The sequence below is a fragment of the Pseudophryne corroboree genome, chromosome 9 (assembly GCF_028390025.1).
Source record: "Pseudophryne corroboree isolate aPseCor3 chromosome 9, aPseCor3.hap2, whole genome shotgun sequence".
Taxonomy (NCBI): Eukaryota; Metazoa; Chordata; class Amphibia; order Anura; family Myobatrachidae; genus Pseudophryne; species Pseudophryne corroboree.
In genome coordinates this window covers 52,310,897-52,336,893 of record NC_086452.1, presented here as the reverse complement: position 1 = coordinate 52,336,893, position 25,997 = coordinate 52,310,897, and the positions used below count along the sequence as shown (strand labels likewise).

Genomic DNA, 25,997 nt, shown 5'->3' with positions numbered 1-25,997 from the left:
GTTACCTCTCACCAAAGCATAGTACATAGACAACTTATTCAGAAAGTGATTGACAGTCAGGAACCATCATTTTGCCAATGATGATGGTCCAAATTTGGGACACAAATAGGTGGCAGATTAAGTCCACATCCTGCCTTTGTTTCCTGGCATTCCAAAACTCAGAAACAAGCATTAATATTATTTCTCTTACGTCCTAGAGGATACTGGAGTTCCATTTAGTACCATGGGGTATAGATGGGTCCACTAGGAGCCATGGGCACTTTAAGAATTTGATAGTGTGGGCTGGCTCCTCCCTCTATGCCCCTCCTACCAGACTCAGTTTAGAAAATGTGGCAGGAGGAGCCGGTCACGCTTATGGAAGCTCCTGAAGAGTTTTCTGCATTTATTTGATATGTTTGTTATTTTCAGGCGGGGCTGGTTGACACCAGCCTGTCTGCTTCGTGGGACTTAGGGGGGGGGGAGACGACACATGGCCCAACCTCCCAAAGGGTTAATGGTCCCGTTCCCCGCTGACAGGACACTGAGCTCCTGAGGGAACTATTCGCAAGCCCCACCATGGCGAGTGTACATTCCCGCAGCATGCCGCCACCCCTAACAGAGCCAGAAGAATGAAGAGTAGTGAGTACTAAACCGGCGTCCGGTTGCTACTCTGTCACAGGGAATAGAGGTTCTTATTGAGGCTATGAGAGATGTTCTGCAAATTCCTGATAAGGTGTCAGGGGAGTGTGAGGAATCTTATGTTAATGTAAAAAAGAAGTCCTCAGTCACTTTTCCTGCGTCAAAGGAATTGAGTACCCTGTTTGAAGAACCATGGGTTAATCCTGATAAGAAATTTCAAATCCTTTAAAGGTTGCTCTCATTTTTTCCTTTTCTTCTGGAGGATAGGAAAAAATGGGACAATCCACAGATAGTGGACGCATCAGTTTCTAGGCTGTCATGAAAAATTGTATTGCCTGTCCCTGGTGCAGTCTCCCTGAAAGACACGGCTGATCGTAAAATTGAGACTACACTCAAATCATTGTACACAGCTGCTGGGGTGGCCCAGAGACCCACTACTGCATGTGCGTGGATCACAAAAGCCATTGCTAAATTGTCAGGCAACCTAACTGAGGGGTTAGATTCCTTGCCTAGGGGGGGATGTTGTTTTACTCCTGCAGCATATACAGTACTCTGCGAACTTTATGGTGGAAGCTATAAAAGAGATTGGCTTGCTTAATGCTCGCACCATCACTATGGCAGTGTCAGCACGCAGGGGCTTGTGGATACGCCAGTGGACTGCTGATGCGGACTCCAGGAAAGGCGTGGAAGGCCTGCCATTCACAGGAGAGGCCTTGTTTGGAGATGAACTAGACAAATGGATCTCCAAAGCTACTGCGGGTAAGTCTACGTATCTTCCTTCCGCAGCTCCCCCAGCCAGGAAGGCTTACTTAGCTACAAATTTACAGTCCTTTCGGACAGCCAAGTTTAAGGGTAAATCCAGAGGTGCTTCTACGGCCTCCAGAGGCGCAAGAGGTAAACCACGCAAATCAGCAACTGCAGGGGCTCAGGAACAGAGCTCAAACTCTACTTCCTCAAAGCCTTCAGCATGACGGTGGGCCGCGATGCCTGGAGGGCTGTCAGGTGGGAGCCAGACTAAAATTCTTCAGTCACATTTGGTCAAGTTCGTGCCGGGATCCCTGGGTCATCGATCTTATTTCCCAGGGCTACAGACTGGAGTTCCAAGAGCTCCCACCTCACAGATTCTTCAAATCAGGCTTACCAGTTTCACAAGAGGCAAGTATAACTTTACAGCAGGCCATCCAAAAACTGGTACAGACTCAAGTCATTGTTCCAGTTCCACCTCATCTGCACAACAAGGGGTACTATTCCAATTTGTTTGTAGTACCGAAACTGGACGGTTCGGTACGGCCAATTCTGAACCTCAAGTCCTTGAACCCGTTCTTAAGAGTGTTCAAGTTCAAGATGTAGTCTCTGAGAGCGGTGATCTCAGGTCTGGAGGAAGGGGAATTCCTAGTGTTTTTGGATATCAAGGATGCGTACCTTCACATTCCTATCTGGCTGCCTCATCAGGCTTATCTACGGTTTGCACTGCAGGACTGTCACTACCAGTTCCAGGCCCTGCCATTTGGTCTCTCCACGGCACCGAGGGTATTCACCAAAGTGATGGTGTTTCTACTCCGCAAACAGGGAGTGGACATAATTCCGTACCTGGAGGATCTTTTGCTAAAGGTGCTGTCCAGGGAATGGTTGCCACCTAGAGCCAACACGGAGGCTTCCATTCCTGGGAATGATACTGGACACGGAGTCGCAGAAAGTGTTCCTCCCGTTGGAAAAGACATTGGTAATCCAGTCGATGGTTCGGGATGTCCTGAAGCCAACCCGGATATCTGTTTATCTATGCATTCACCTTCTGGGGAAAATGGTGGCCTCTTACGAGGCGCTTCAATACGGAAGGTTTCACACAAGACCCTTCCAGCTCGATCTGTCTGGATCGCATCTTCACATGCACCAGAGGATCCATCTGTCACCAAAAGCCAGGCTCTCCCATCTGTGGTGGCTACAGACTTTTCATCTCATCGAGGGTCAGAGGTTCGGAATTCAGGACTAGATCCTGTTAACCACGGACGCAAGCCTCAGAGGTTGGGGAGCAGTCACCCACAGGGTGCAGTTTCAAGGAAGAAAGTCAAGTCAGGAAGTCATCCTTCCAATCAACATTCTGGAACTCAGGGCCATATACAATGCCCTTCTGCAGGCCTCATATCTTCTTCAAGATTGGGCCATTCAGGTATAGTCGGACAATGTGACGGCAGTGACGTACATAAACCGACATGGCGGAACGAAAAGCAGAGCAGCAATGTCAGAGGTGTCAAGAATTCTCCTTTGGGCAGAAAAAAACGCTGTGGCGTTGTCAGCAGTCTTCATTCCGGGAGTAGACAAATGGGAAAAAGACTTCCTCAGCATACACGACTTGCACCCGGGGAAGTGGGGCCTTCACCCGGAAGTGTTCAGGTGCTTGACACGTCAATGGGGATATCCACAAATTGACATGATGGCCTCTCGTCTCAACAAGAAGCTCAAGTGGTATTGTTCCAGGTCGAGAGACCCACAGGCAGTGGCGGTAGACGCTCTGACGACTCCATGGGTCTATCAGATGGTGTACGTGTTTCCTCCACTTCCTCTGATCCCAAGAATTCTAAAAAGAATAAAAAAGGGAAAAGGTTCAAGCAATACTCATTGCTCTGGACTGGCCAAGAAGGGCCTGGTACGCGGACCTTCTGGAGATGCTCCTCGAAGATCCGTCGCCTCTACCTCTTCGCGAGGATCTTCTGCAACAGGGCCCATTTGTCTATCAGGACTTACCGCGGCTACGTTTGACAGCATGGAAGTTGAACGGCTGATTCTAGCCAGAAGAGGGATCCCTAACAAAGTTATCCAGACTATGATCCAAGCCAGGAAGGGGGTAGCGTCTAAACATTACCACCGTATTTGGAAGAAATACGTCTCTTGGTGTGAGAACAGAAAACATTCTGCAGTGGAATTTTATCTGGGACATTTCCTGCTTTTTCTGCAGGCAGGTGTGGATGTGGGCCTACGTCTGGGCTCCATAAAAGTCCAGATTTCGGCCTTGTCCATTTCCTTTGAAAAACAATTGGCTGAGGTCCAGACGTTCGTGGAAGGTGTTCTGCACATCCAACCTCCCTCTGTGCCTCCCACGGCACCTTGGGATCTCAGTTTGGTGCTGCAGTTCCTCCAATCGGACTGGTTTGAACCGTTACAGGAGGTGGAAGTAAAATATCTTACGTGGAAGACCGTCAAACTGTTGGCCTTGGCTTCAGCAAGACGTGTGTCGGAGCTGGGGGCTTTGTCTCACAAAAGCCCCTATTTAATTTTCCATGAGGACAGAGCTAAACTCAGAACTCGTCAGCAATTTCTTCCTAAAGTGGTGTCTGCGTTTCTCAACAACCAACCTATTGTGGTTCCGGTTGTCACCGACACCTCTACTACTTCAAAGTCTTTGGATGTTGTGAGGGCTTTGAAGGTATAAGTAAAGAGGACAGCTCGTCACAGGAAATCTGATTCGCTGTTCGTTCTCTATGATCCCAATAAAATTGGGTGTCCTGCTTCAAAGCAGACAATTGCACGCTGGATCAGGCTCACTATCCAGCATGCTTATTCCACTGCAGGTTTGCCGGTTCCAAAATCTGTACAGGCCAACTCTACTAGGTCGGTGGGTTCTTCCTGGGTGGCTGCCCGGGGTGTCTCGGCTTTACAGCTCTGCCGAGCAGCTACTTGGTCTGGTTCGAACACGTTTGCTAAGTTTTACAAGTTCGATAATTTGGCCTCTGAGGACTTTCAGTTTGGTCAATCAGTTCTGCAGTTCCCACCCAGTTTGGGAGCTTTGGTACAGCCCCATGGTACTAAATGGAACCCCAGTATCCTCTAGGACGTAAGAGAAAATAGGATTTTAATTACCTACCAGTAAAATCCTTTTCTCGTAGTTCGTAGAGGATACTGGGGTTCCATTTAGTACCATGGGGTATAGACGAGTCCACTAGGAGCCATGGGCACTTTAAGAATTTGATAGTGTGGGCTGGCTCCTCCCTCTACGCCCCTCCTACCAGACTCGGTCTAGGAAACTGTGCCCGAGGAGACGGACATACTTTGAGAGAAGGCTAGATAAGGATAGTGGTGAGATTCCGAACCAGCACACAAACCAGAGGAAAGCTATGCTAACCAAACTTGAAAAAGGAACAGCAGCAGCTGAACCAAATAACAATACTTAACCAAATAACAGTGCAGGAAGAACAAAACACTGTTCAGTATCCAGTATCTTCTACGGACTACGAGAAAAGGATTTACTGGTAGGTAATTAAAATCCTATTTTTTAGAAACAACCAGATACTACAGAAAATGTATTTCTATCTACATTACTGTTTACAAACTGCGAAGCGATGCCGCTATGGATTTACTAAAATCGTCTCCAAAGGTCCTGATTATTGCAACAGTTACATTTTACGGAAACTTTTTTATATGGTATTGGAATAGTGCATTACTGCCACAGACAGGAGAAACTGTAACGTCTGTGATGGATGGAACAGGAAGGAGCCCAATAACTGGTTGCTATGTTGGGTTCCATATGCACAGGAGTGGCAATGAGACAATTCCGAAGCGAGGTAAGGCATGGAAGCGCAATAACGGTGCGAGACACTGGGGCAAACTTAAACAGTATGCTTGAAGTTGGCACGCAATAAGGTGCTGCTGATAACATCAAACTTAATGCCAGCGCTTGTGCAATCATAAAATGGGACTATTGCCAAGCAGGCAGGAGTAAGGAGGCAGAAGTTACGCCTGTCGCTCCTCAGAGACTCTACTTTACAAATAAACCACAGGTGTCTTTAGCAAAACCAACTGGCCAGGGACATCAAAAAATTTGTAGCAAAAAAAAAATTGTGATTTTATTTGAATAATAGGTTTGTGACAATTAAATATTGCAAAAACAGTACTTGTGCTTTGCAACAACCGAATACTGGGACCGTGAGAATTGAATACTTCACGTTTATACAGAGGCGCTGGTTGGGACTTCCGTACTGACTGCGAGGCTGTTGGGCGACTGACTGACGTACGGGGATTTTCTAAACACTACATTAGTACAGGCCTTACCAAATTTCTCCAGAAGTCAAGAACCAGCAATCTTGCACAGAATAAGACACGCGGTGCGTAAAGTGACAGATACAAAGGAGTGAGTTTACCCAGTATATAATAACCGTATCCAGCATGTCCCAGCTGCACCAAATTTCTTTTTCTGAAGGGTGTAGTAGCAATGCCTGACAGATTTACCTAACACTGCCCAATCTCTGGTGTTCAGCATATACTGTACCTGCAGTGGTTATCACATACCAGCAGGGGTCACATGTACCAACAGTATCCAACATATTCAACCACAGAAAAATTACCCAGCACACTGGGAAATGCCCCAATAACTCTGCCAACTCCTGGTACCCAGCACATGCCTGCAGTGCAGTAACATACCAGCAGGGGCCCCACTTTCCCTCTGCTCTGCTTCAAGTGCCATACGCCATTATCTGAGACTGCCATTTTCATTAAGGAGTGGGGCAATGTACGGAAACAGAGAGAATGCCTGTGTCCCATTATGGACTTTGGCGATTGTAGATATAACGTTTGTCAGCTCCTGCATCTCCAGAATGTATCCGGATCCTACGACAGGCCAGACGTCACCACAGATCTGCAATGCAAGCAGCCCTGCAATGCTCTCCCCTGCTCACCAGGATGTATTTTCTAAGTGCCATGGTAAATGGATTTAATCACGCTCTGTACTAGCCACATTTTTAGTTCATGCATTAAAATGATGAACTAAATGTCCACTCTCAGCTGTTCCCATAGTCGCAGCATACCGTTACTTTTCTAGACAATACAGATGTGTCCTCTTACATCCTTGCTGCAGTCACGCTAAACAGCCCTTGGTGGGACTTGCTAGCACAGAGCGTCTTTCTTTGCGTTTTGTCCCGCGAAAATACATATTGGACGCAAAGTAATGCAATAGGACAAACAAACAGCTTCTGCTGATTAAAATGATATGTGGCATGCCTATATTGTGTGTGTAATTGTGGCTCTATCTGCATCCGAAATGCCACGTTACAGTGTTTCCGTGAAAACACTGCAGCATAGCTTTTTGTATGCAACTACAGTTGCAGTCACACACAGAATATAGGCATGCTGCATATCATTTTAATCAGAAGCTGCTCGTGTGTCATATGACATTACTTTGTGTCTAAGACGCATTTTGTTGAAAAAAACCGCAAAAATAGACCGAGTCACATGGCACTCACGCGTTGTTTTGTAGCACATGAAGCAGAGATGTAAGAGGACACATCTGTATACCCATATAGGCATGTTCTGAAGTGGTTACCTGCTTACTATCCTCGTGCCAAGGGGTGTCGGAGAAACAGTAGTGATGGAAGAGCCCTAACTTCTGGCTCAGGAGACAATGCACCACGTGAGCCCGAGCATTCTGCCACTGGATTAAACGCACCAGGGAACGACTCAGTGATGCCCCCAGGTCGGAGGACCAGTTGTAGGTGTACAGGGTCAGCTATCCCGGAAGACAAAAACAGAGAGATCACATTAGACAGACAGAAACGGGGTCTCCAAAATCAGCAAATGAAAATATTACAGTACAAAAAGATTGTCACCTTTTTGTCCTGTATTTCAATCAACAGGAACCTCTGCCGGGGAATTAAACTACAGATTGAAGTGGATATGTCCAAAGGTCGCTCAACGGAGTTCAATTCCATGGCCTCAAAGCGTTGGAATCCTTTTTGAGCTGTGAGTAGAAGAGACATGTGAGCCAATGTGGGACTAGTCAGTGGGGTCAATGCTGCTTTTCCCCATCAGGTTGCAGGTTTGCCCATGCCCTCTTGCAACTTTGTAAACAATACATTGCTTAATGTATATACTGTAACTGTATCTAATGCGTAGACTTTGCCAAGGTACAAGAAAATAAAGAAGCCTGGTATAGATGTGTTCTTCACACCCAGAGTCTATACGCAATATAGTGCAAGACATCAACAGAGATTCTGCGAGACGGGTAGCGTACCATATTGCTCTTTAAATTTTGCATCACATTTTGCATCGCAGACAGCAAAACACACTAGGCTGCGACAAAGTAAAAAAAAAAACTGCAAGAGGGCAGGCAAAAGTCAATAAAGTTGTCTGAAGGGGTTTCTTATTTGCTTTGTTAAAGCGCCCTTCACCTGGTCTCATATCACTGTACAGGGCCGTCACTAGGGGTGTACTACTGGTGCAGCCGCCGGGCCTGAGAGGATGTCACCTGTCGTATTACTCTGGGATGTCAGGAAGTGGGGGCAGTTACTCTTACGCACCCATATCAGTGGGTCTCGCACCAAAACCATCACCCACGGTGCTCTGCAGCATACAAGACAGACCAACTTACACCTGTCCAACTTGCAGCCCTCATCATTATTTTTTTCCTTATCCTCATCCTCCGCCTCCTCCTCCTCCTCACTTGAATACACTGGGAGCAAAGAACAAAGTCTGAGAAAGTCCTGATGTTGTTTTCCGCACGGTAGACCTCCACGGATGGTGAACAATGATTAAGAACGTACAGCACACATTTAATATATGTTGATTACATAGAGCTATAGTTACTGGGGTCTAGCAGACATGCAACCCCATTTGCAATATATTTTAAGCAGGGTCTTGCAGAGCGACTCACCCTGTTCAGTGCTGTATCTCCACTGGCGGAAGTTCCGCCCCAGCAGGATCATCTCGCGGGCAGCTGCAGGTCGAGCTGGGCTGTGCTGGTTGGCAGAATAAGGCACAAACACTGGTCCATCGGAGCCACTGGAGAAATAAACACTTCAGTGTGCAACGCACTGCGGGGGATAGTTGTCAAAGCTTGAAGAGCGATAAATTACCAGCCAATCAGCTCCTGTCATTTTTCAAATGCAGGTTTAAAAATCACCATTAGTAAATGATTGGTTGGCACTTTATCTCTCTCCACTTTCGCTCTCTCCAAGCTCTGATAGATGAAGAGGCAAGTGGATGAAGGTGTTATGTAACAAGTTTCAGAAAAATGTGGTATATTAATGGATGAAGGTATTATGACCTAGGGACCGTAGCAAATATAGCACGAGATTCATGTGAATTAATAAAGTGAAGGTCAGAAGAAGTAAAAAGTTCTAAAAATGTATCTTTAAATATCTCTGTTTCTTCTAAACATAACGTAAAGGGGGGTACACACGGGGAGATGTGTGCGGAGCGATCTAGTACAGAACACTCAGCACACATCTCTCCTCCCGCTCAGCACACAGCGCAAAGTGAGCAGTGGTGAAGTGAGCAACCGGACTAGACTGTGCCAGGCCAATCGAGAGCCAGTGATAGCGATGCGCGGCCGTGTATCGCTATGGGGCATACACACGGAACGATGTGTGCTTTCTATTCTAAGCAATCTAGTCAGATTGCTTAGAATTTAAGCACACATCGCTACGTGTGTATCCCCCTTAACACTTTCATCCACTCTCCTCTTCAGATCTCCCCTTATGTACCAGAATAAAAGTAATTTTCTTATGCAGTGATTTTAAGGCTTACATGGTTTTTTCAAACACTCTGACATTGGTGTCACTGGCCAGAGACGTGATGACATTGAAGAGCTCAGTCAGAACGGAGGGAAGGAGAAATCGGGACACCGTCTGAGCGGAGCAGAGCTGGATGGACGGACAGCCTGCAGGTGCGACAGGAAGGAAATCACAAGGGCTAAAACTCTGAATATGAAGTGACATGATGTGACACCACAAGAGAAATTATCAAACTTAACTTGCACATTAAAGTGCACTTGGCTAACATATCACAGAGGAGGCGGCCATTTTGTGGGCTGAACCAATATTCATGAGACTTCAGCCTGTCCGGTTGCTAGAACCCAGTGACACCAATGAAGGGTATTGTTTTTAGGTTACTAAAAATCAGTACAAGTGATGTCGCTGGTTCCTGGTGACTCTATAGGCTGGATTCTCAGTGATGTCGCTGGCTCCTGGTGACTCTATAGGCTGGATTCTCAGTGATGTCGCTGGTTCCCGGTGACTCTATAGGCTGGATTCTTAGTGATGTCACTGGTTTCGTAGTGAAGGCGTACACTGCACACCCAGTGATGTCACTGGTAAAGAGCAAATGGATAGGCTACTTTCTCATGATTAGCGATCCAGAGCACATGCTTGCTCTATATGTACGTGACGGGCACTTTAAGATGCAGGCTGACAAATAAGAAACATGGCTGCCAATCATAAAGTATATGGACCAACAGAAGTGCCACCTTGTCCAGCACTATATAACTGAACCTAAGGATGACAAGTAAACACGATCTGCTTAAGAAATTGTAAGAATTTTGCTGTATTTCTCAATAAGGTGCTAATACAAATGCTAATACTCAAGGGCGCCGTGATTCCAGAAAGTTTGGGAACCACTGGGTTATCCAATGAATGCACGGCAGGCAACGCTCTATATTATACATACCTAGCTGATTCATGAAATTCATCCACTGTAGACAAGTCTGACTGTATAACGGGTGCAGGAAGCCCACTTCGCCCTCCTCCAGCTGTACCTGGCGCTTCCTACATAGGACATACAGACGGTTGAGTCATTGGATTTAGAAAACCCTAGGCTGTATGGACAGAGCGGCAATAGACACTACCTCTGTGCGTGCTCCATGCGGATACCAGGCCTGTCAGGGCAACTTGGGACCTTAAGACTCTCCGTCTTATGCCGCCGCCTTGTCCGCGGTTCCTCTGTGCGTTCACAAACTATATCGTCGGTGGTTTTCGGGGGTCCCAGCTCAGCATTGTCCGGTTTACTCTTCAAATAGCACAAGAAGAATCGAGGCATGTTTCATGTAGTTGTACAAGGACATCCTATTTACTAAACTTGTATTAAGAAACGAGGTATGTTCTCAATGGCTCTTTCTTACCAGCATATCCCAGAAGCTCCTGCGCCCGGTTTTACTGGGAGGGGTGCTTGGGTCTGTGCCAGATTGCGACACGGATGGCGGGAGGCTAATCGGGGAAGGGCAGGATTTGTTAGACGACGTAGTCAGTTCCCTTGTATCAGGATGCGACTGGGTTGGGCCCTTTCCTAAAAGAAGAGGAGGGAAAATGATCACTCACGTCACACGTCTGAATGTCACGATGTACAGAGTCTTCTTGCTGCTACCGTTTATTGCAACTTCCTGTTCGGCGGGGCCCACGGGATCCACACAGAGGGGCATCTGCAGGATGTGAAACTCGATGATGACATCACAGAGCGCGTGGCGCAGCGAATTGGAGAGCCGCTCGGATAACTGGGAGGAGCTGATGTTGCCCTTCTCCCAAATGTCAAAGCGCACTAAGGTAAGGGAAGCTGGAACACAAGAGAACGGGTCAGAAGAGAGGACAGTAGAGCTAAAAAGGGAGGCAACAAGCGGCAATCTCTACCTGAAGTGTCGGCACTGGAATCCGGCATAAACCTGCTGACTTTAGTCAGAGACTCAAATGTGCTGAAGCTGAGCAGATGAGACGCTGTAGAGGGGCAAACAAGAGGCGGTCCGGAACGCTGCCCGTACGCCTGCGTCACCAGCGCCCCGTGCTGATCCACAAATGAAAGCGCAATGCAGGCAATCCCTAAAGGGAAACAAGACTCCCATTATCTACATATTCATGGAGTGACACATGAGGTCATATTTACTAAGAGGACTATCTACAGAGTGACTGCTCTCCATCAAGGAAGGATCATCATGCAGCTGGGACATTCTGACCATCAAAGGGACAGATTTAAAACATGGTGGTCAGTGCACTGAGGATGCAAATGAATTACTTTCATAAAGGGTGTATACTAGCATGTGTCTGAATGTAAGGAACAAAGGCCCTCATTCCCACCTGATCGCTAGCAGGCTACTTTTAGCATTGTTGCGATCAGGTAGTCACCGCCTACAGGGGAGGGGGGGAATCGCTGTGCAGGGCTGCGCTCGCTTGTGCAGAGAGCTGCACAGTTTCTGCACAGCTCAGGACTTACTCGCCCGCTGCGATAATCCAGGACGGAGTTGACGTCAGGATCCCTCCCTCAAAACGGCTGGGCACGCCTGCGTTCGGTTGACACCTTCGGCCTGCCTCTTCCTGTCAATCTTCTTGCGGTCGCATGTGCGATCGCCTTCTTTGTTAGTTCTCTCGCTCTCCCTGGCGACGGCTGTCGCCCGAGAGCGATGCGCCTGCGCTTTGCAGTCGCGGCACATGCGCAGTTTAGACCCGATCGCACCGCTGCGGAAAACTGAAGCGTGCGATCAGGTCGGAATGACCCCCAAAGAGCATTGTGCAATAACTAGGCCTTGGTCAGAAATAGACAACACCCAAATCCATTGTTCTGCCATGTAAACATTTCACTAGTGCAAGGGACACAGTGTGCATAATGCACAATTATTAGACAGCAGCAGATAATCAGGGTCATAGTCCAGGAAACAAGAGGAAACAATAAACACTGGCTATCTGAGTGTTAAACGACTATTCGCAGCCGGCGACTGCTCCATTAATTCCTACTTATACAATCCATGGCCTGATCACCCAAATAGGCTTATAACACTCTTGCAAAGGTCGGGATCAGGAGGCCGCATCTTACATGCTGTTCAATATTTATCTGCCCAACCTCCCGATTCCATTGAAGCCCATACACACTGAGTTCATCATTGCTGCAGTCATTTTAAACCGCTCTTCTAGTCGTGCCTAGTCATAAGCACGTTTACCGACGCTGAGCGTCTTTTGTGGCATCCCCCCCCCCAAAAAAAAAAAAAATGCAACTTATTCGCATCGCTATGCGAAAAGACGCACAAGCAGACTTTGCAGATTAAAATGAAGCGGCATGCCAATATTTTGTGTGCGACTGCAGCTGTATCTGCATATGAAATAATACGTTACAGTGTTTTCCGTCACCTCCACATCTGACTGTCAACCATCTGGTGACGATCTAGTGACTGTCTATCTATTTACCATCTTCCATCCAGATACCACCCCTCACCTTTCCCTCCTGTGCCTTGTCCTCCAGGCTTATTATACAAGAACAGGTCCAGTTCCGGAAGGGAGTTGTGATAATAATGCTACGAAGAAACACAATGTTGATATCACATGTGCACAGCCCAAAAAATTATAATTTCCATCAATCTAGGCCTCATTACAGGGTACAGTCGAAAATGGTAAATTCTCTTCCACACACTACAGAAGAGCAGGCCTGGCCAACCTCTATGTTTGAGGCACACTAACAGGCCAGGTTTTAGTGATATCCATGCTTGAGCACAGATGGTTAATCAAAATAACTGAGGTACTAATTAAGTCACCTGGGCTCAAATATGGCTATCCTTAAAACCTGGACTGTCAGTGTGCCTTGAGGACAGAGGAATAGGGGATAACTTTAACAGCAGTTATTTAACCTGCCAGTATGTTTTTGGACTGTGGGAGCATCAGAGAAAAGGAATGCAAATAATGGGAGAACATACAGACTCCACAGAAAAATTACAGCCCATGGTCCCAGCACTCTGAGGCAACAATGCTAACAAAAACACATTGAAAAGCAAAAAAAAGAACTTTTCAGAATCAAATGCACACAGCTTTCAAAAACCGTTGTACAGTAGACGACATGGATGAGGGCACTAGAACACCCTCACCTGGAAGTGATGTTCTCCATTACTATCGGTGTACTTGGGTGTATGGAGAAAGATGAGCAGGTTCTGACGCAAGTAGTAGGCCATAGCTTGAAGACACGGCAGAGAGGATTGTGGGATTGTAAACAGCAGCACTTCAGTTGGGGCTGTTCTTCTGGGCTGGATAAACTGGAGATGAGAAAGAACCAGACTTATTTGGGGCTTTGTCACATGCGGACTTTAGGATGATGGAGAAATACTGTATGTGCACCCTCACCTCCACATCTGCTGGCGTCAGTTTGCAGTTCCGCTGCAGCATGACAGTAATAATGTCTAATGTGGTCTCATCAAGACGCTTCCTTAGAACCTTCACCAAGTCATCAGTGATTTCAGAGCCTACAGAAATTGGACAAGTTTCAGATTTCTCTCCTCTATATATGTACCGACTCCTGTTTTTAGCCCTGTAATGCTACATAGACCGGTTCTCTCCACAACGTCTCACCTGCTTCTCCAACGCCATGCACCAAGAGCAGAATATGCTTATCTATCTGCCCCACCGGTCTTCCAGAGTCTGAATTTCGTGAAGAGGACAGGTCCAAAGACAAACGGCTGCCCTGTTAAACCAACCGAGGATGAGACAAGAAAAAGGAGTAGACCCCATCCAAACCCACCAAGCTCGACATCAGGTCCTGACATCTTACCATCATATCGTCTGAGAAAGCTGGCTCCTGGCTATGAGATAGAGCTAAGGAACGTGACATCATTGACTGGGACAAGTCCATTTCCCACAGCCGGCCATTGCCGGAGGTCTCAGAGAGTCTAGGAAAAAGGAGAGGAGAGGCTAATCTAACATTTGTACACCTCATTTTCACTAGTTTAACAATTGTACCACCAACAGTTCTATTCAAAATAATGTAGCGGGTCTTCAAGTGTATTGCTGCATATAGATTAGGAAACACGGACAGAACTCAATACAACTGACGATGCGGCACTTGAGAGGGCAAATGTTCTCAGTACATATAGGTGGACTGATGGACTGCTGATCTATATGGGAGGAGAAGGAAGTACTAGCCTTTGCCAAATTGCTGCCCATTTATAGGACATGTACATACCGGAGATAGAACACTGATTTGGTGGAACGTTCCTGATATACAAACATGTTCTTCCTGTTGCTAACGGAGAAGGCACTGAGGACGGAGTGCAGGGACTGGAGGGCTGCAGACACACAAGGAAAGGTATCAGGTGAGTTAGGCTGGCAAAATATTCCATGGTGCTCTATGGACATAAAGAACGTAAGTTACCTCTCAGGTTGGGTCCCATCTTAAGCCGGGGGTGGATGTGTATCACCGTGCTCCACACCACGTCGCAGGCAAAGTATCCTGGCATGAAGTGCATGGTGGCGGCCAGGTAGTCCTCCTCTCCAGGGTAATCTGCAGGACAAGGAAAGGGGACACATGGAATGAGACAAGCACATGAGAAATACTAATCCTCACGTCACGAAGAACTGGTGTATCCAAGGACACAGGGGTTGATGTATCAAGCAGTGAAAAGAGTGGAGAAGTGGCCAGAGGAGAAGTTGCTCATAGCAACTAATCAACTTTAAGGTAGCACTTATCAAGTACATTATAGAAAATGATAGGTAGAAGCTTATTGGTTGCCATGAGCAACCACCACTAGTCCACTTCTCCACTCTCTGCCTGATACATCAGATGTATATCTTTATTTTATATATTTATTACAATGGACAGTCTATTAGTAGTCTCCTGTGTATAATGCTGCAGTCACTAGATTCGCTTCTCCGCTATATATGATAGCAAAACTCTTCTATAGACGCTGGCCCCTTTGGTGACCCCACCTCACTTTGGCGCTGTGAAGTATATGACGCACATGGCAGTGATAAATTACTATGGAAAATTATTTCTTATCCAGATACTCATGGCGGGACGGTCACTGGGAAGAGTATTTAGAGAAGGGATAGAGACTACTATTATTACTTTACTTCTGGCTTCTGATGTGGTATACAGACGGCACCAGGAGGGTGGAAAACAGGAGGGAAGGAGCATGGAGTCCACCTAGTAGGGATCAGAAGATCCCTCTGCAGAGATACTCTGCCCCCAACAATGGTGAAACTAGCGGATGGTGGACCCAAGTACGTGCGAGTGGTGGCTCTCCTCCCGGGAGGCAGTAAATTTACCGCCTGCCGGGATCCCGGGAGTCAGGATACCGATACCAGAATCCTGACACCAGCTGAAATACCAGCGGTCGGAGTCCCGACCGCCAGCTGGTTACCATTCTTGGGTGGTGGTCCACCCTGTGGTGAGCGAAGGTCGCCATCGGGCCCGAAGCGTGGCGAGCGCAGCGAGGGGACACACTGCGTTCGCTGCCGGGACCCCGGCTGTCGCGATGCTGGCATCAGTCTCCTGACTGCCGGGATCTCGTACTGATCCCCTCCTCCCATGTGCATTTCTCTCCCTCTCTTAAGGGTATATTTACTAAACTGCGGGTTTATAGAAGTGGAAATGTTGCCCAAAGCAACCAATCAGATTCTAGCTATATACACCACACATAAAACATGATTATATCTATTATCTAGATAAAATTATTTTAAGTGTACTTCAACAACATGGGAGTTATCGGTCGTTGAACTGCTTTACTCATACAGTATGTTCCTGAAGGTCAGGATTTATGGGCTGATAACGGTTATCCTGATAAGCTGATTTTAATCGTGTTTTGTTTGTGCGCATTTTTTTGTATTACAGAATTTATTTTGCTACACTAGATGTTCCCGGAGTTCTGTGCATGTTTTGTGCAACTCTTTAGGCCCCTGTACACATCAGAGCAAAGTGCTCGTGGCCGATCTGACGGGCGACGGGACCCTGCGTCGTGCCATGCAGACACACTTCCATGATGCAGGGGACGACGACGGCACGGTGTGCAATGCCAGCATTGTACATAATATATTCTGGTTGGCCGCTCAGCGCAGCCATCCAGAAGATGTCACATGCAACCCACTGGATAGCGCAATTGTGGGTACCCGCCTAAGGGGCCAGAGCAGCATCTTTAGGAAGGGTTTGCCTTTATACAGCATGCGGGGAGTAGGGTCCTTTAACCACAGCGCTACACATAGCATAGACATTTCCCATTGGTACATGACTTCCAGTAGGGGTCAGTGTGCTGTTAATAGCGCCAGGAAAAACAGCCAGGAGCTAAACAATTCAGCGCACTGTTATGTTGGAGAATAAGCACTACAGAGGTTAAAGGTTAGACACTAGAGGGGTGGTTAGCCCTAGCCGCCACCCCACGAGGGTTAGCCCTACCCCCCCCCCCGAGGGTTAGCCCTAGCCACCCTCCCCCCCCGAGGGTTAGCCCTACCCCCCCCCCCCCCCCCCCGAGGGTTAGTCCTAGCCGCGCCCCCCCCCCGAGGGTTAGCCCTAGCCACCACCTTCCTCGCGGGTTAGCGCTAGCCACCCCCCCCAGAGGGTTAGGGTAGAAATACTTACCCACTCGGATGTCTGGATTTTCTGTGTCATGTGACTGCCGGGAACCCAATCATACCAAACCAGAATTTACGTGGACTACTGTTTAGAAGTGTTAGCATTCCTACTGTGTTAGCTGGGCAATATCCAAAATAAAATAGGGGTAACAACTTATCCCCTCCAACTGCAACGCTTCTGCTACATACTATCCCAGCTCTCTATGCTGAGAATACACTGAATACACTGAACGTAAATGTAGGCCTCACCTTCATTAGTGACCATCCTCTGCCACTTGGATGTGTAGGGACTCTCACTCTTCCACAGATCATCCTCGCTCTCTGCCACCAGCAGATTGTGGCACTGGTGAGTGTCATGGAGATTTTGTAGCAGGAGACGCTGGGTGAGGAAATGAAGCGTAAATATGGGAGGATACAATAGTCACACGAAACCAATATCATCGACGGGATTACTATACCGACGCCGGGATCCCGAACGGTGAATGCCGACCAACAGGGACTATGTCCACAACAACCACAGAGTGGGAAGAGAACCTGTGGCGAGCGCAGCGAGCCCGCACGGTGCTTCGTTTCGCTCAAACTTCCCCCTCCCCCCGGCCATCTAAAAGTCAGGATCCCAAAGTTGGTATGGTGACCACCGGTCTCCCAGCCGCCGGTCACACAAAGGCCCCGATATTCAAATCCTCTGTATCCTCATCCAAAACCCTATTCAACAAGAGCTAAGACAATAAAGGGGGAATTCAATTAGTAGTGGTGAATTACTGCTGGCTTATTGACCCCTTGGGACTATCCAATTAGCCGTGAAGTGCACTTATCGGGCATTTTTTGGGGACCTCAGCAGGCTCTGAAAAAAAAAATCCCCAATAATTTTCCCGTTTTCGTGAGGTCACACAGGCCCATTAACTTATCACGGATTCTATGGGGGGAAATTCAAATGTTTGAAAAGTCAGTTGGGTGTCTCTTTTTTCCTAATAGACAGGAAAAAACAGACACCCAACCGACTTTTCAAACATTTGAATCCCCCCCTATGTGTTTTTGCCTGAAAACAGATAATTTACAAGGTGAATGATATATAGATCAGGGAAGGCATACAATTAAATATGTTACATATAATAAAACGATGCTGAGCAGGGATAGTCAACATGCAGCAACCCCAGCTGCTGTGGAACTACACATCCCAGCATGTGCTGCCACAATTTTAGCATGCCATAAATAGCAAACCTGTGGCAGGGCATGCTGGGATGTGTAGTCCCACAGCAGCTGGAGGGCCGCATGTCCAATACCCCTGACGTGGAGTGTATTCGCAGAGTTCATTCAGGCGGTGTGATTAAACACCAGGATTTCAAGAAGAAAACAAGATAACTGGAAATTGGTGCGAGGAAGACTGAAGGGTAAAAAAAGAATTATATTGTTTACTTTCATTGCTGTCTAGAGTGCAGTCGAGACATTGCCTGAAAACAAGGTTTTTGCTTTCGAGAAATATTACATTTAATAACGGTTCCAATTCTGTCTACATCAGCGCCGATGCCACAACTCCCTACTTACAGGGAATCACAGCAACGATTGCATACACGGAAGGGAGACTCTCTCTGCAGGACTTACGTGTTTTTTTTCTTTACGTTTTCTCTTTAATTATTTAACATTGATGGTAACTAGGTTTCTGCTGCGGCGTTGTGCATCAGTAATCCGCTGCCTGCTTAGACTGGCTGTTCCCAGGTTTTATCGGAGAGATCGGCCAAAACATCGCAATCTTGTTTTACGTTAATTGCTTTTTAATGCTTGGTACAAAAGTTTAAGTGTAACAATTTGGATGAGCACTTCCTTATTTTAAAACCTCAGCAAAAGAGATTATAAAGCAGAATGAAGATAAAAAAAGGACTTAGTCTTGCTAAACGGAAATGCTAAAAAAAAGACTATACAGAAACGAGATGATTTTATCACGGAAAGTAGAATGCCAGGGGCGGTACGTTACAGGACCACTAAAACACCCAATCCGAGTTTTAGGACAGGTGAAGGTAAAATTCATGGTTCTGCATTAACCTGACGAGGGAGATATATTAATAAATATTACCTTTCCCACCATTAGAGATGGCTCAAACACTCCCACATCTTTAGGCTAGTGTCCTTGGGATCCGGTGTTTAGGTAGACACTCATTAGGTCAACCACTATTGGTCGACATGCATTAGGTCATCATGCATCATGGCTGACGTGGAAAAAGGCCGACTCGAGTTTTTCACTTTTTTTAAAAATTTTCAACTTTATCATACTTTACGATCCACGTGGACTACGATTGGGAATAGTGACCCTGCCCAAAGTATTACAAGCGAAAACGGTGCACTAATTGGGGTTCCCGGTCACTTTACGAAAAAACAACACCCAATTATTTTTTTTAAACTCATGTCGACCTTTTTCAAGTCAACAATGTCCATGTTGACCTAATGATAGTGTCAATCTATTTCATGTGTCGACCTAGTTACTGTCGACTCTATGATCCACACCCGTGTCTTACTAAGATTATAGGGGGTCATTCCGAGTTGATCGTAGCTGTGCTAAATTTAGCACTGCTATGATCATTCACACTGACATGCGGGGGGACGCCCAGCACAGGTTTAGTCCGCCCCGAATGTCAGTGCCGCCTCCCCCCCCAGAAGTGCAAAGGCATCACACAGCAGCGATGCCTTTGCACTTCAAGAGTAGCTCCCGACCAGCGCAGCTTTCGCGTGCTGGCCGGGAGTTACTCATCGCTCCCCGGCCCGCAGCGGCTGCGTGTGGCGTCACGCAGCCGCTGCGGCCCGCCCCCCCCAACGGCCAGGCCACGCCTGCGTTGGCAGGGCCGCTCCCCCAGCGTTCGCCCAGGCACTCCCACCGTTTCTCCGGCCACTCCTGCGTTTTTTCCGGAAACTGTAGCGTTTTCAGCCACACGCCCCTAAAACGCCGTGCTTCCGCCCAGTAACACCCATTTCCTGTCAATCACATTACGATCGCCGGAGCGAAGAAAAAGCCGTGAGTAAAAATACTAACTTCAAAGCAAAATAACTTAGCGCAGGCGCAGTGCGAACATTGCGCATGCGTACTAAGCGGAATTTCACTGCGATGCGATGAAAAAGACCGAGCGAACAACTCGGAATGAGGGCCAATGATAGCGTTTGTAATGTAATCTGTAATTATCATACAAGTCTAATTAAACATATCACATTTCCTATTCTTATCTTGACTTTAACAGTTCTGATGTCCTTGGAACCAAACATATACTGTAGATAGTTTTTTGCCACGTATACCGGTATGCAGATTATGGTGGGGAGCAATGGATCCTGAACTCTTCAGTGATTATACTAAGTGTGTAGATGAAAACGTTTTATAAACTGATAGAGAGCCCTAGTGGTATGACGCAGCTGCCAGTCCTCCTGTCCTTTCATAGGGGACGCCTCTCTGTCTCATGAGACTATTTCTTCCGAGCCCATAAATGTTTATTTAATAATTAAAATTGTTAAATAAACTGTTTATTAGCTCTGCTTTTCCGACTTCTACTTAGACCAAATCTCTGTATCGTATGACCTGAATCTTTGGCGGTGAAATCTACCCAATCAGTGCTTCCGGGAACAGTTCCATGCCAGGCTCCGGACATGGTAACAGAACTGGGCAACACTGAATGAACACGCGGGTACGCTGAATGCCTGATTGGCTGTGTAAGGGGGAATGCCGGACCGTAACACAATACTCTCCGGTACTTTCAAATTAGCTTTAGTATACTGAGTAATGTCTAACTGTGATTTAGGGGGGAATGTACGAAGAGGTGGTAAGTGACAAATACCCTATAACCAGCCCTATTTGATATGTACGTCGAACATTGGCACTTAAGAAAGCAGAAAATCACTTTTTTGTATGGTTTCTGCAAACAGCTAACGATTCTGAAAATCATTCAGATGTTACTAAAACATGATGAGCGCTCTTTTGTAGCTTAGCAGTTTTTTACATATTGACAGGGATGTGTGCTGCGCAGTGGCTGCGTTTATCAGGGTCTGTCTGCGCACAAGATCTCTCACATATGCGCAGTGGGGTAGGCTAGGAGGCAAGATGCAGAGCATCCGCACTGGGCTGATGTGCTGCGGGGCTTACACGTATCGCACTCCGGCGGCCGAGACGCCGTTAATACTGTACATCTCCGTGTCAGTGCTTCCTGCTTTGTGTCGATAAGAGCCGGCAGCAGGAGGAGCTATAGCGGCACAATAAATGACGCTACAGATACATATCCCTCTTTATTTTGTATTTACATACATCTGATCATCACTGTGGGATATATCTGATATATAGACATCAAACTGGAAATGCCACCTCTTAAGATAATTAGCATCTGTTTGTATCTCTGGGTCAGAATGGAAGTCCCCAGTCAATTTAGGGTTAAAGGGACATTGCAAAATGCTAAGAGTGTTTGAAAAGCAGATTTGGTGAAATAGAATTTATATAAACGTTAAGATCCCTTTTATCTTTGTTACATTGTTTTTCTCACAGCAAGAACAAATCGTATCTATAGGTAGTTAAGAAACGTCTTAAAGCTCCATTACCTGGTTGACCACACGGCAGATCTCTCCCACTTTCCTCACCACCAGCTGGTGCAGCCGCTGACTCTCCCCTAGCTCTTCCACTTCCCGGGCAGCCCCGGCACTGTCGGCACAAGAACACACAGAATGGAGCCAGCACGTGGGACAGAGCAGTGACCAGCACCAGAGCGAAAAACAGATAGAGAGAACCAAGCTCCTAGAACAGGCACATTACTGTACAGCAGGGTTTCTCTAATCCGGGTCTCGAGGAACGCTGTGCATGTTTTCCCTATCCCTGGGCTGGAGCTCAGGTCTATTCATTACTGACTTTTCCAGGACCACTGCCGTACTTATTACTGATGTGCAGAGATGGTCGTCTGAGAGGAGACCTGGAAATCCAGCAAGGACGGTGGATGTCGTGAGGACCGGATTAGAGAAGCGCGGCATTACAGCGCACACAGGTGCAGAGAAAGGCGTAGTTTTTCCCCCGTAATAAATCTACCTGGCGTGAGTGCACACTTCCACCCAGTCTTGGTGAATCTTCACAATAAGCCAAAACTTTGGCATCACCGGAGAGCGTGAATCCTGCTCACTAATGAGTGCGTCCTCACACTCCGAGTCGCTGCTGCCAGCGTCGTACCCTGCAGGGGCGAGATCAGCGGATCGGGTGTAATGTTAACAATCACACTGGAGCAGGAGTGGGGGACAGAAGAACCAATTCCATGTTATTGCATGTACCGTCCTGGTCAGTAAAATAGATGGAGAAGAAGCTCAGCACAGACCTCTTTCCCCATTGGTAGCTTTGGTTGCACTGTGCATTACACACCCCGGGATCAATGTTTAACGTTACTCTATTCAAATGATTTATCACGCCCAATCTCTTTTCTAAAGTATTCCCCTGTTAAAGCCCATATCACGCCCATAGTAATCAGGTTTAGCTATGTAACAGATTGGGTGCCCTCGCTACCGCAGGGGTAGAGAGCTGAAATAATAATACCATGCCAATCAGCGGGAGTGAAAACAATTGAATACCGCCCTATACAGTTCATTTAGTCTCAGTGTGACCTAAACAAGAGTAAAGGGCCCCATACACTAGAACGATAATGCCCGATTTCTTTCAATTTCGGGCATTCGGGCTGATATATCGGGTAAAATCGGGCATTTTGGAGGTGCATCCTAACTGATGCTCGCTCCCGCGAGGGTCGGATCGGCTCCCATAGAGGGGTCATTCTGACCCGATCGCACGCTGCAGTTTATCGCAGCGGTGCGATCGGTCAGAACTGCGCATGCACCGCAATGCGGCGGTCGAAGGCCGTCGGGACACTACGATCGCCTCTGCCCGATTGACAGGCAGAGGCTGCCGCTGGTTAGGGGGGGGCGCGGTCCGGCCAACGCAGGCGTGGCCGTACAGATCGGGGGTGGGCCGCAGCGGCTGCGTGACGTCACACGCAGCCGCTGCGGGCCGGGGAGTGATGAGTAGCTCCCGGCCAGCACGCTAAAGCTGCGCTGGTCGGGAGCTACTCTTGAAGTGCAAAGGCATCGCCGCTGTGCGTTGTCTTTGCATTTCCTGGGGGGGAGGGGGGGGGGGCAGCACGGACATGCGGGCGAGATAGCCCTGTGCTGGGCGTCCTCCCGCATGTCAGTGTGAATGATCGTAGCTGTGCTAAATTTAGCACAGTAACGATTATCTCGGAATGACCCCCCTATATCGTTAGTGCTGCACTCGTGATATGTCGGTTCCTGCAGGCATGGCTGGGATCGCATACGATATATCGCATGTAAAATTTACCAAATCATATGGAATCGTATGGAACAACTCCCGGGTAGCTCCCGGGAGAGTTCAAGGGAAATCGCCCCCGACTTCAGACTCAGACATATCATTGTAGAGTATGGGGCCCTTTAGATTTATCAAACCTTCTACAGAGGACAAGTGGAAGTTTTGCCCGTAGCGACCAATCAGATTCAAGCTATGAATTATCTAAGACCTGCTGTAAAATGATAGTTAAAATCTGATTGATTGCTAGGAGCACTACTAGAACATAGGAAGCATTTGGGTCAATGGGTACAGAGGTACCAGACATACATAACAGAGTATAACTCTGCCTGTTGGCTCCGTCTGACAAACTATTTTGCATTTGCACATATAAATGTGTTGTATGGTTTCTGTGCATTGCAATGTGCTTTGTATCTAAGCATACGGAATCCTTTTCCTCCCTCTGCCAGTCAGCTGTCCTTCTGTTGCACAGGAACACAGCCTAACCCGAGCAGTTTCCCTCTACAGGGTGTATCCACGCAGCACACTGAACATGAAGCCGGGTGTGGGAAGGCCACGGATATTATGAAATCTAAAGGAGGACTGTCATCTGGGTGTACAAAGACGGCTGCTGGACCAAGGTGTGAAAAGTGCAATGCTTGGACGGCTCACTAGAGGGAGTCTCTGAGACGTGGTGGTCAGCAAGACAGGAAGCGAGGGAGCACACTAGTGAGTTAGGTGGGAATAGGGGTGACAGGAGATATTTCCACCCAGGTAGCTCTAAAACCATTAACCCCAGTATTCAGGAATTCTTGGAACACTGCTCTGTGTAGACCTTCCTTACACCAGCGGGATCACTGCCCACTGCAAGTCACACCAGAATCTGCAACAATCGCCATCCAATTCACTTGACAGCCCACAGTAAACCTGTCTGCTTATAATAAGAGCTCAGACCGGGCTCCCAGTGGTATACAGTGTGGGAGGTGATTTATTACACCACTGATTTGCTAACCTGGTGTAACCTGGTTGTGGTGAAGTTTCTAAGTGCATTTAAGGAGGGCACTGTAGGGTATTTTATAACCCCAGCCGACTCGTTTACGTGGATGTCATGGTCTTAAAAATAAAGGCCCTCATTCCGAGTTGATCGGTCGCAAGGCGAATTTAGCAGAGTTACACACGCTAAGCCTACGCCTACTGGGAGTGTATCTTAGCATCTTAAAATTGCGACCGATGTATTCGCAATATTGCGATCACAAACTACTTAGCAGTTTTAGAGTAGCTCCACACTTACTCTGCCTGTGCGATCAGTTCAGTGCTTGTCGTTCCTGGTTTGACGTCACAAACACACCCAGCGTTCGCCCAACCACTCCCCCGTTTCTCCGGCCACTCCTGCGTTTTTTCCGGAAACGGTAGCGTTTTCAGCCACACGCCCATAAAACGCCGTGTTTCCGCCCAGTAACACCCATTTCCTGTCAATCACATTACGATCGCCGGAGCGATGAAAAAGCCGTGAGTAAAAATACTATCTTCATAGCAAAGATACTTGGCGCAGTCGCAGTGCGAAAATTGCGCATGCGCACTAAGCGGAATTTCACTGCGATGCGATGAAAAATACCGAGCGAACAACTCGGAATGAGGGCCAAAGTGAGCCTTTGTATGTATAGCGTGATATTAAGAAGGCGGTGGGAGGTGTGGTCTAGCAATCTAGTGCAATGGGCAGTGTCCTGGTATTATACTGGTCCATCATGCTTGTGCATGCAGAGGGGACAATGGCCCATGATAATAAGGATTCCTCACCAGAACAGAGGATTCGCTTACATCCTATAGGGGTCTCTGCACTGCCCAAACCATGCTGACAGTATTTCATAATTTTAACATGGTGACAGACATGACACAAACATGTAACTAGATCCTGGCTCACCTAAGTGGTCGGAGTCCATACTGCCATGACTGGAGACCAGGCTCTGGACACGACTGGGACGCGGCCGAGACCCACCTAGGGTAGATATGGACATGAGATTATTCCGACACACAGTATACAGGAGCCCCGGCCAGGCACAGTACAAAGGGCTCACAAAGGGAAGCACTATCAGGACAATCTCCATGTCTTTAAACGCAGAAGGTGGGAACAAACCTAAGATGATATGAAAGCACTAATGTGAGAGAACACAGAACTGCAACTCAGCACAAAGCTCTTCATTAGAAGGTCAGGCCTAGAACATGAGAAAAGAGAAAGGAACACAGACACGTACCTGTGCTAGTCACGGTGGAGGACTGCACGGATTCGGGGAGGCTGACCATAGAGGACGTTTTATGTGGCGTGAGGACTCGGTCAGCCAAAGAAGCTTCAATAGCAGCTTTGCCCCCCTGGTCCAAGGTGCAGATCCCCGAAATCACGGAAGACACGTCGCTATCGGACACCTCCATAGCAGATGCCGCCCATTCACCAGCATCCTCTTCCATCTATTATAATGATAAGATAATGGAGTTGTCATGAAGAAGACAGTGGTTCATTTACAGAGTGAACCTACTACAGATCTTCTACATTAACACCATGTCCACAGCCAGTCACCACCTCCTTTGCCCAGTATGTACCTTGTCTACAGAAAGACAACTCTTTGGTGGCATTTTGGGCTCAATGTCGTCCTCTACACTTTCAGTGGCAGTACCACCATCGGAGTCCTGCCAGGGTGACTGTCCTTGCACATTAAGATGTTGTGACCCGACGTTCTCTACTCTATGGGCATGCAGCCGGTTCAGAGAGACGTAGTAATAATCCTCCTCTTCCTCGTTCAGCTGGTAGCCCGGCAGGGACAGGCGGTGAAACTCCTGTACAAAAGGCGCAATACATTATCTTCTACAGAGCACGGTGATCATGGGGTATATTTTACTGTAAAATAAACACCAGTTCTTTGTTAAATCATGATATAAGTAGGTGGGCCATGTTGCAATAATACATTTTGACTTGCATTAAAAGAGCATCTATCAGGGGAACTGAATGTATATACTACAGTAGTCCTTAC

At 47.4% G+C, this 25,997-nt stretch overlaps 1 protein-coding gene across 7 annotated transcripts in view; it reads right to left on the bottom strand.

Moving 5' to 3' along the window:
• SZT2 (SZT2 subunit of KICSTOR complex) overlaps window positions 1-25,997 on the bottom strand; it is a 295,338-nt gene that overhangs the window by 35,705 nt on the left and 233,636 nt on the right. For 4 of the 7 annotated variants that reach the window (XM_063939324.1, XM_063939327.1, XM_063939326.1 and 1 more), the window contains 23 exons: window positions 25,570-25,803; window positions 25,227-25,437; window positions 24,896-24,970; window positions 21,724-21,862; window positions 21,246-21,345; window positions 16,932-17,061; window positions 14,491-14,619; window positions 14,302-14,404; window positions 13,891-14,008; window positions 13,692-13,803; window positions 13,467-13,585; window positions 13,214-13,378; window positions 12,571-12,649; window positions 11,001-11,186; window positions 10,741-10,926; window positions 10,499-10,662; window positions 10,226-10,386; window positions 10,048-10,145; window positions 9,130-9,262; window positions 8,255-8,382; window positions 7,973-8,053; window positions 7,212-7,342; window positions 6,929-7,111 (listed from right to left, as the gene is read on the bottom strand). In XM_063939324.1, the coding sequence (XP_063795394.1) occupies window positions 6,929-7,111; window positions 7,212-7,342; window positions 7,973-8,053; window positions 8,255-8,382; window positions 9,130-9,262; window positions 10,048-10,145; window positions 10,226-10,386; window positions 10,499-10,662; window positions 10,741-10,926; window positions 11,001-11,186; window positions 12,571-12,649; window positions 13,214-13,378; window positions 13,467-13,585; window positions 13,692-13,803; window positions 13,891-14,008; window positions 14,302-14,404; window positions 14,491-14,619; window positions 16,932-17,061; window positions 21,246-21,345; window positions 21,724-21,862; window positions 24,896-24,970; window positions 25,227-25,437; window positions 25,570-25,803 (3,165 nt within the window). The remainder of the gene's footprint in view (window positions 1-6,928; window positions 7,112-7,211; window positions 7,343-7,972; window positions 8,054-8,254; window positions 8,383-9,129; window positions 9,263-10,047; window positions 10,146-10,225; window positions 10,387-10,498; window positions 10,663-10,740; window positions 10,927-11,000; window positions 11,187-12,570; window positions 12,650-13,213; window positions 13,379-13,466; window positions 13,586-13,691; window positions 13,804-13,890; window positions 14,009-14,301; window positions 14,405-14,490; window positions 14,620-16,931; window positions 17,062-21,245; window positions 21,346-21,723; window positions 21,863-24,895; window positions 24,971-25,226; window positions 25,438-25,569; window positions 25,804-25,997) is intronic. The other 3 variants (XM_063939328.1, XM_063939329.1, XM_063939330.1) reach the window with 1 other exon arrangement.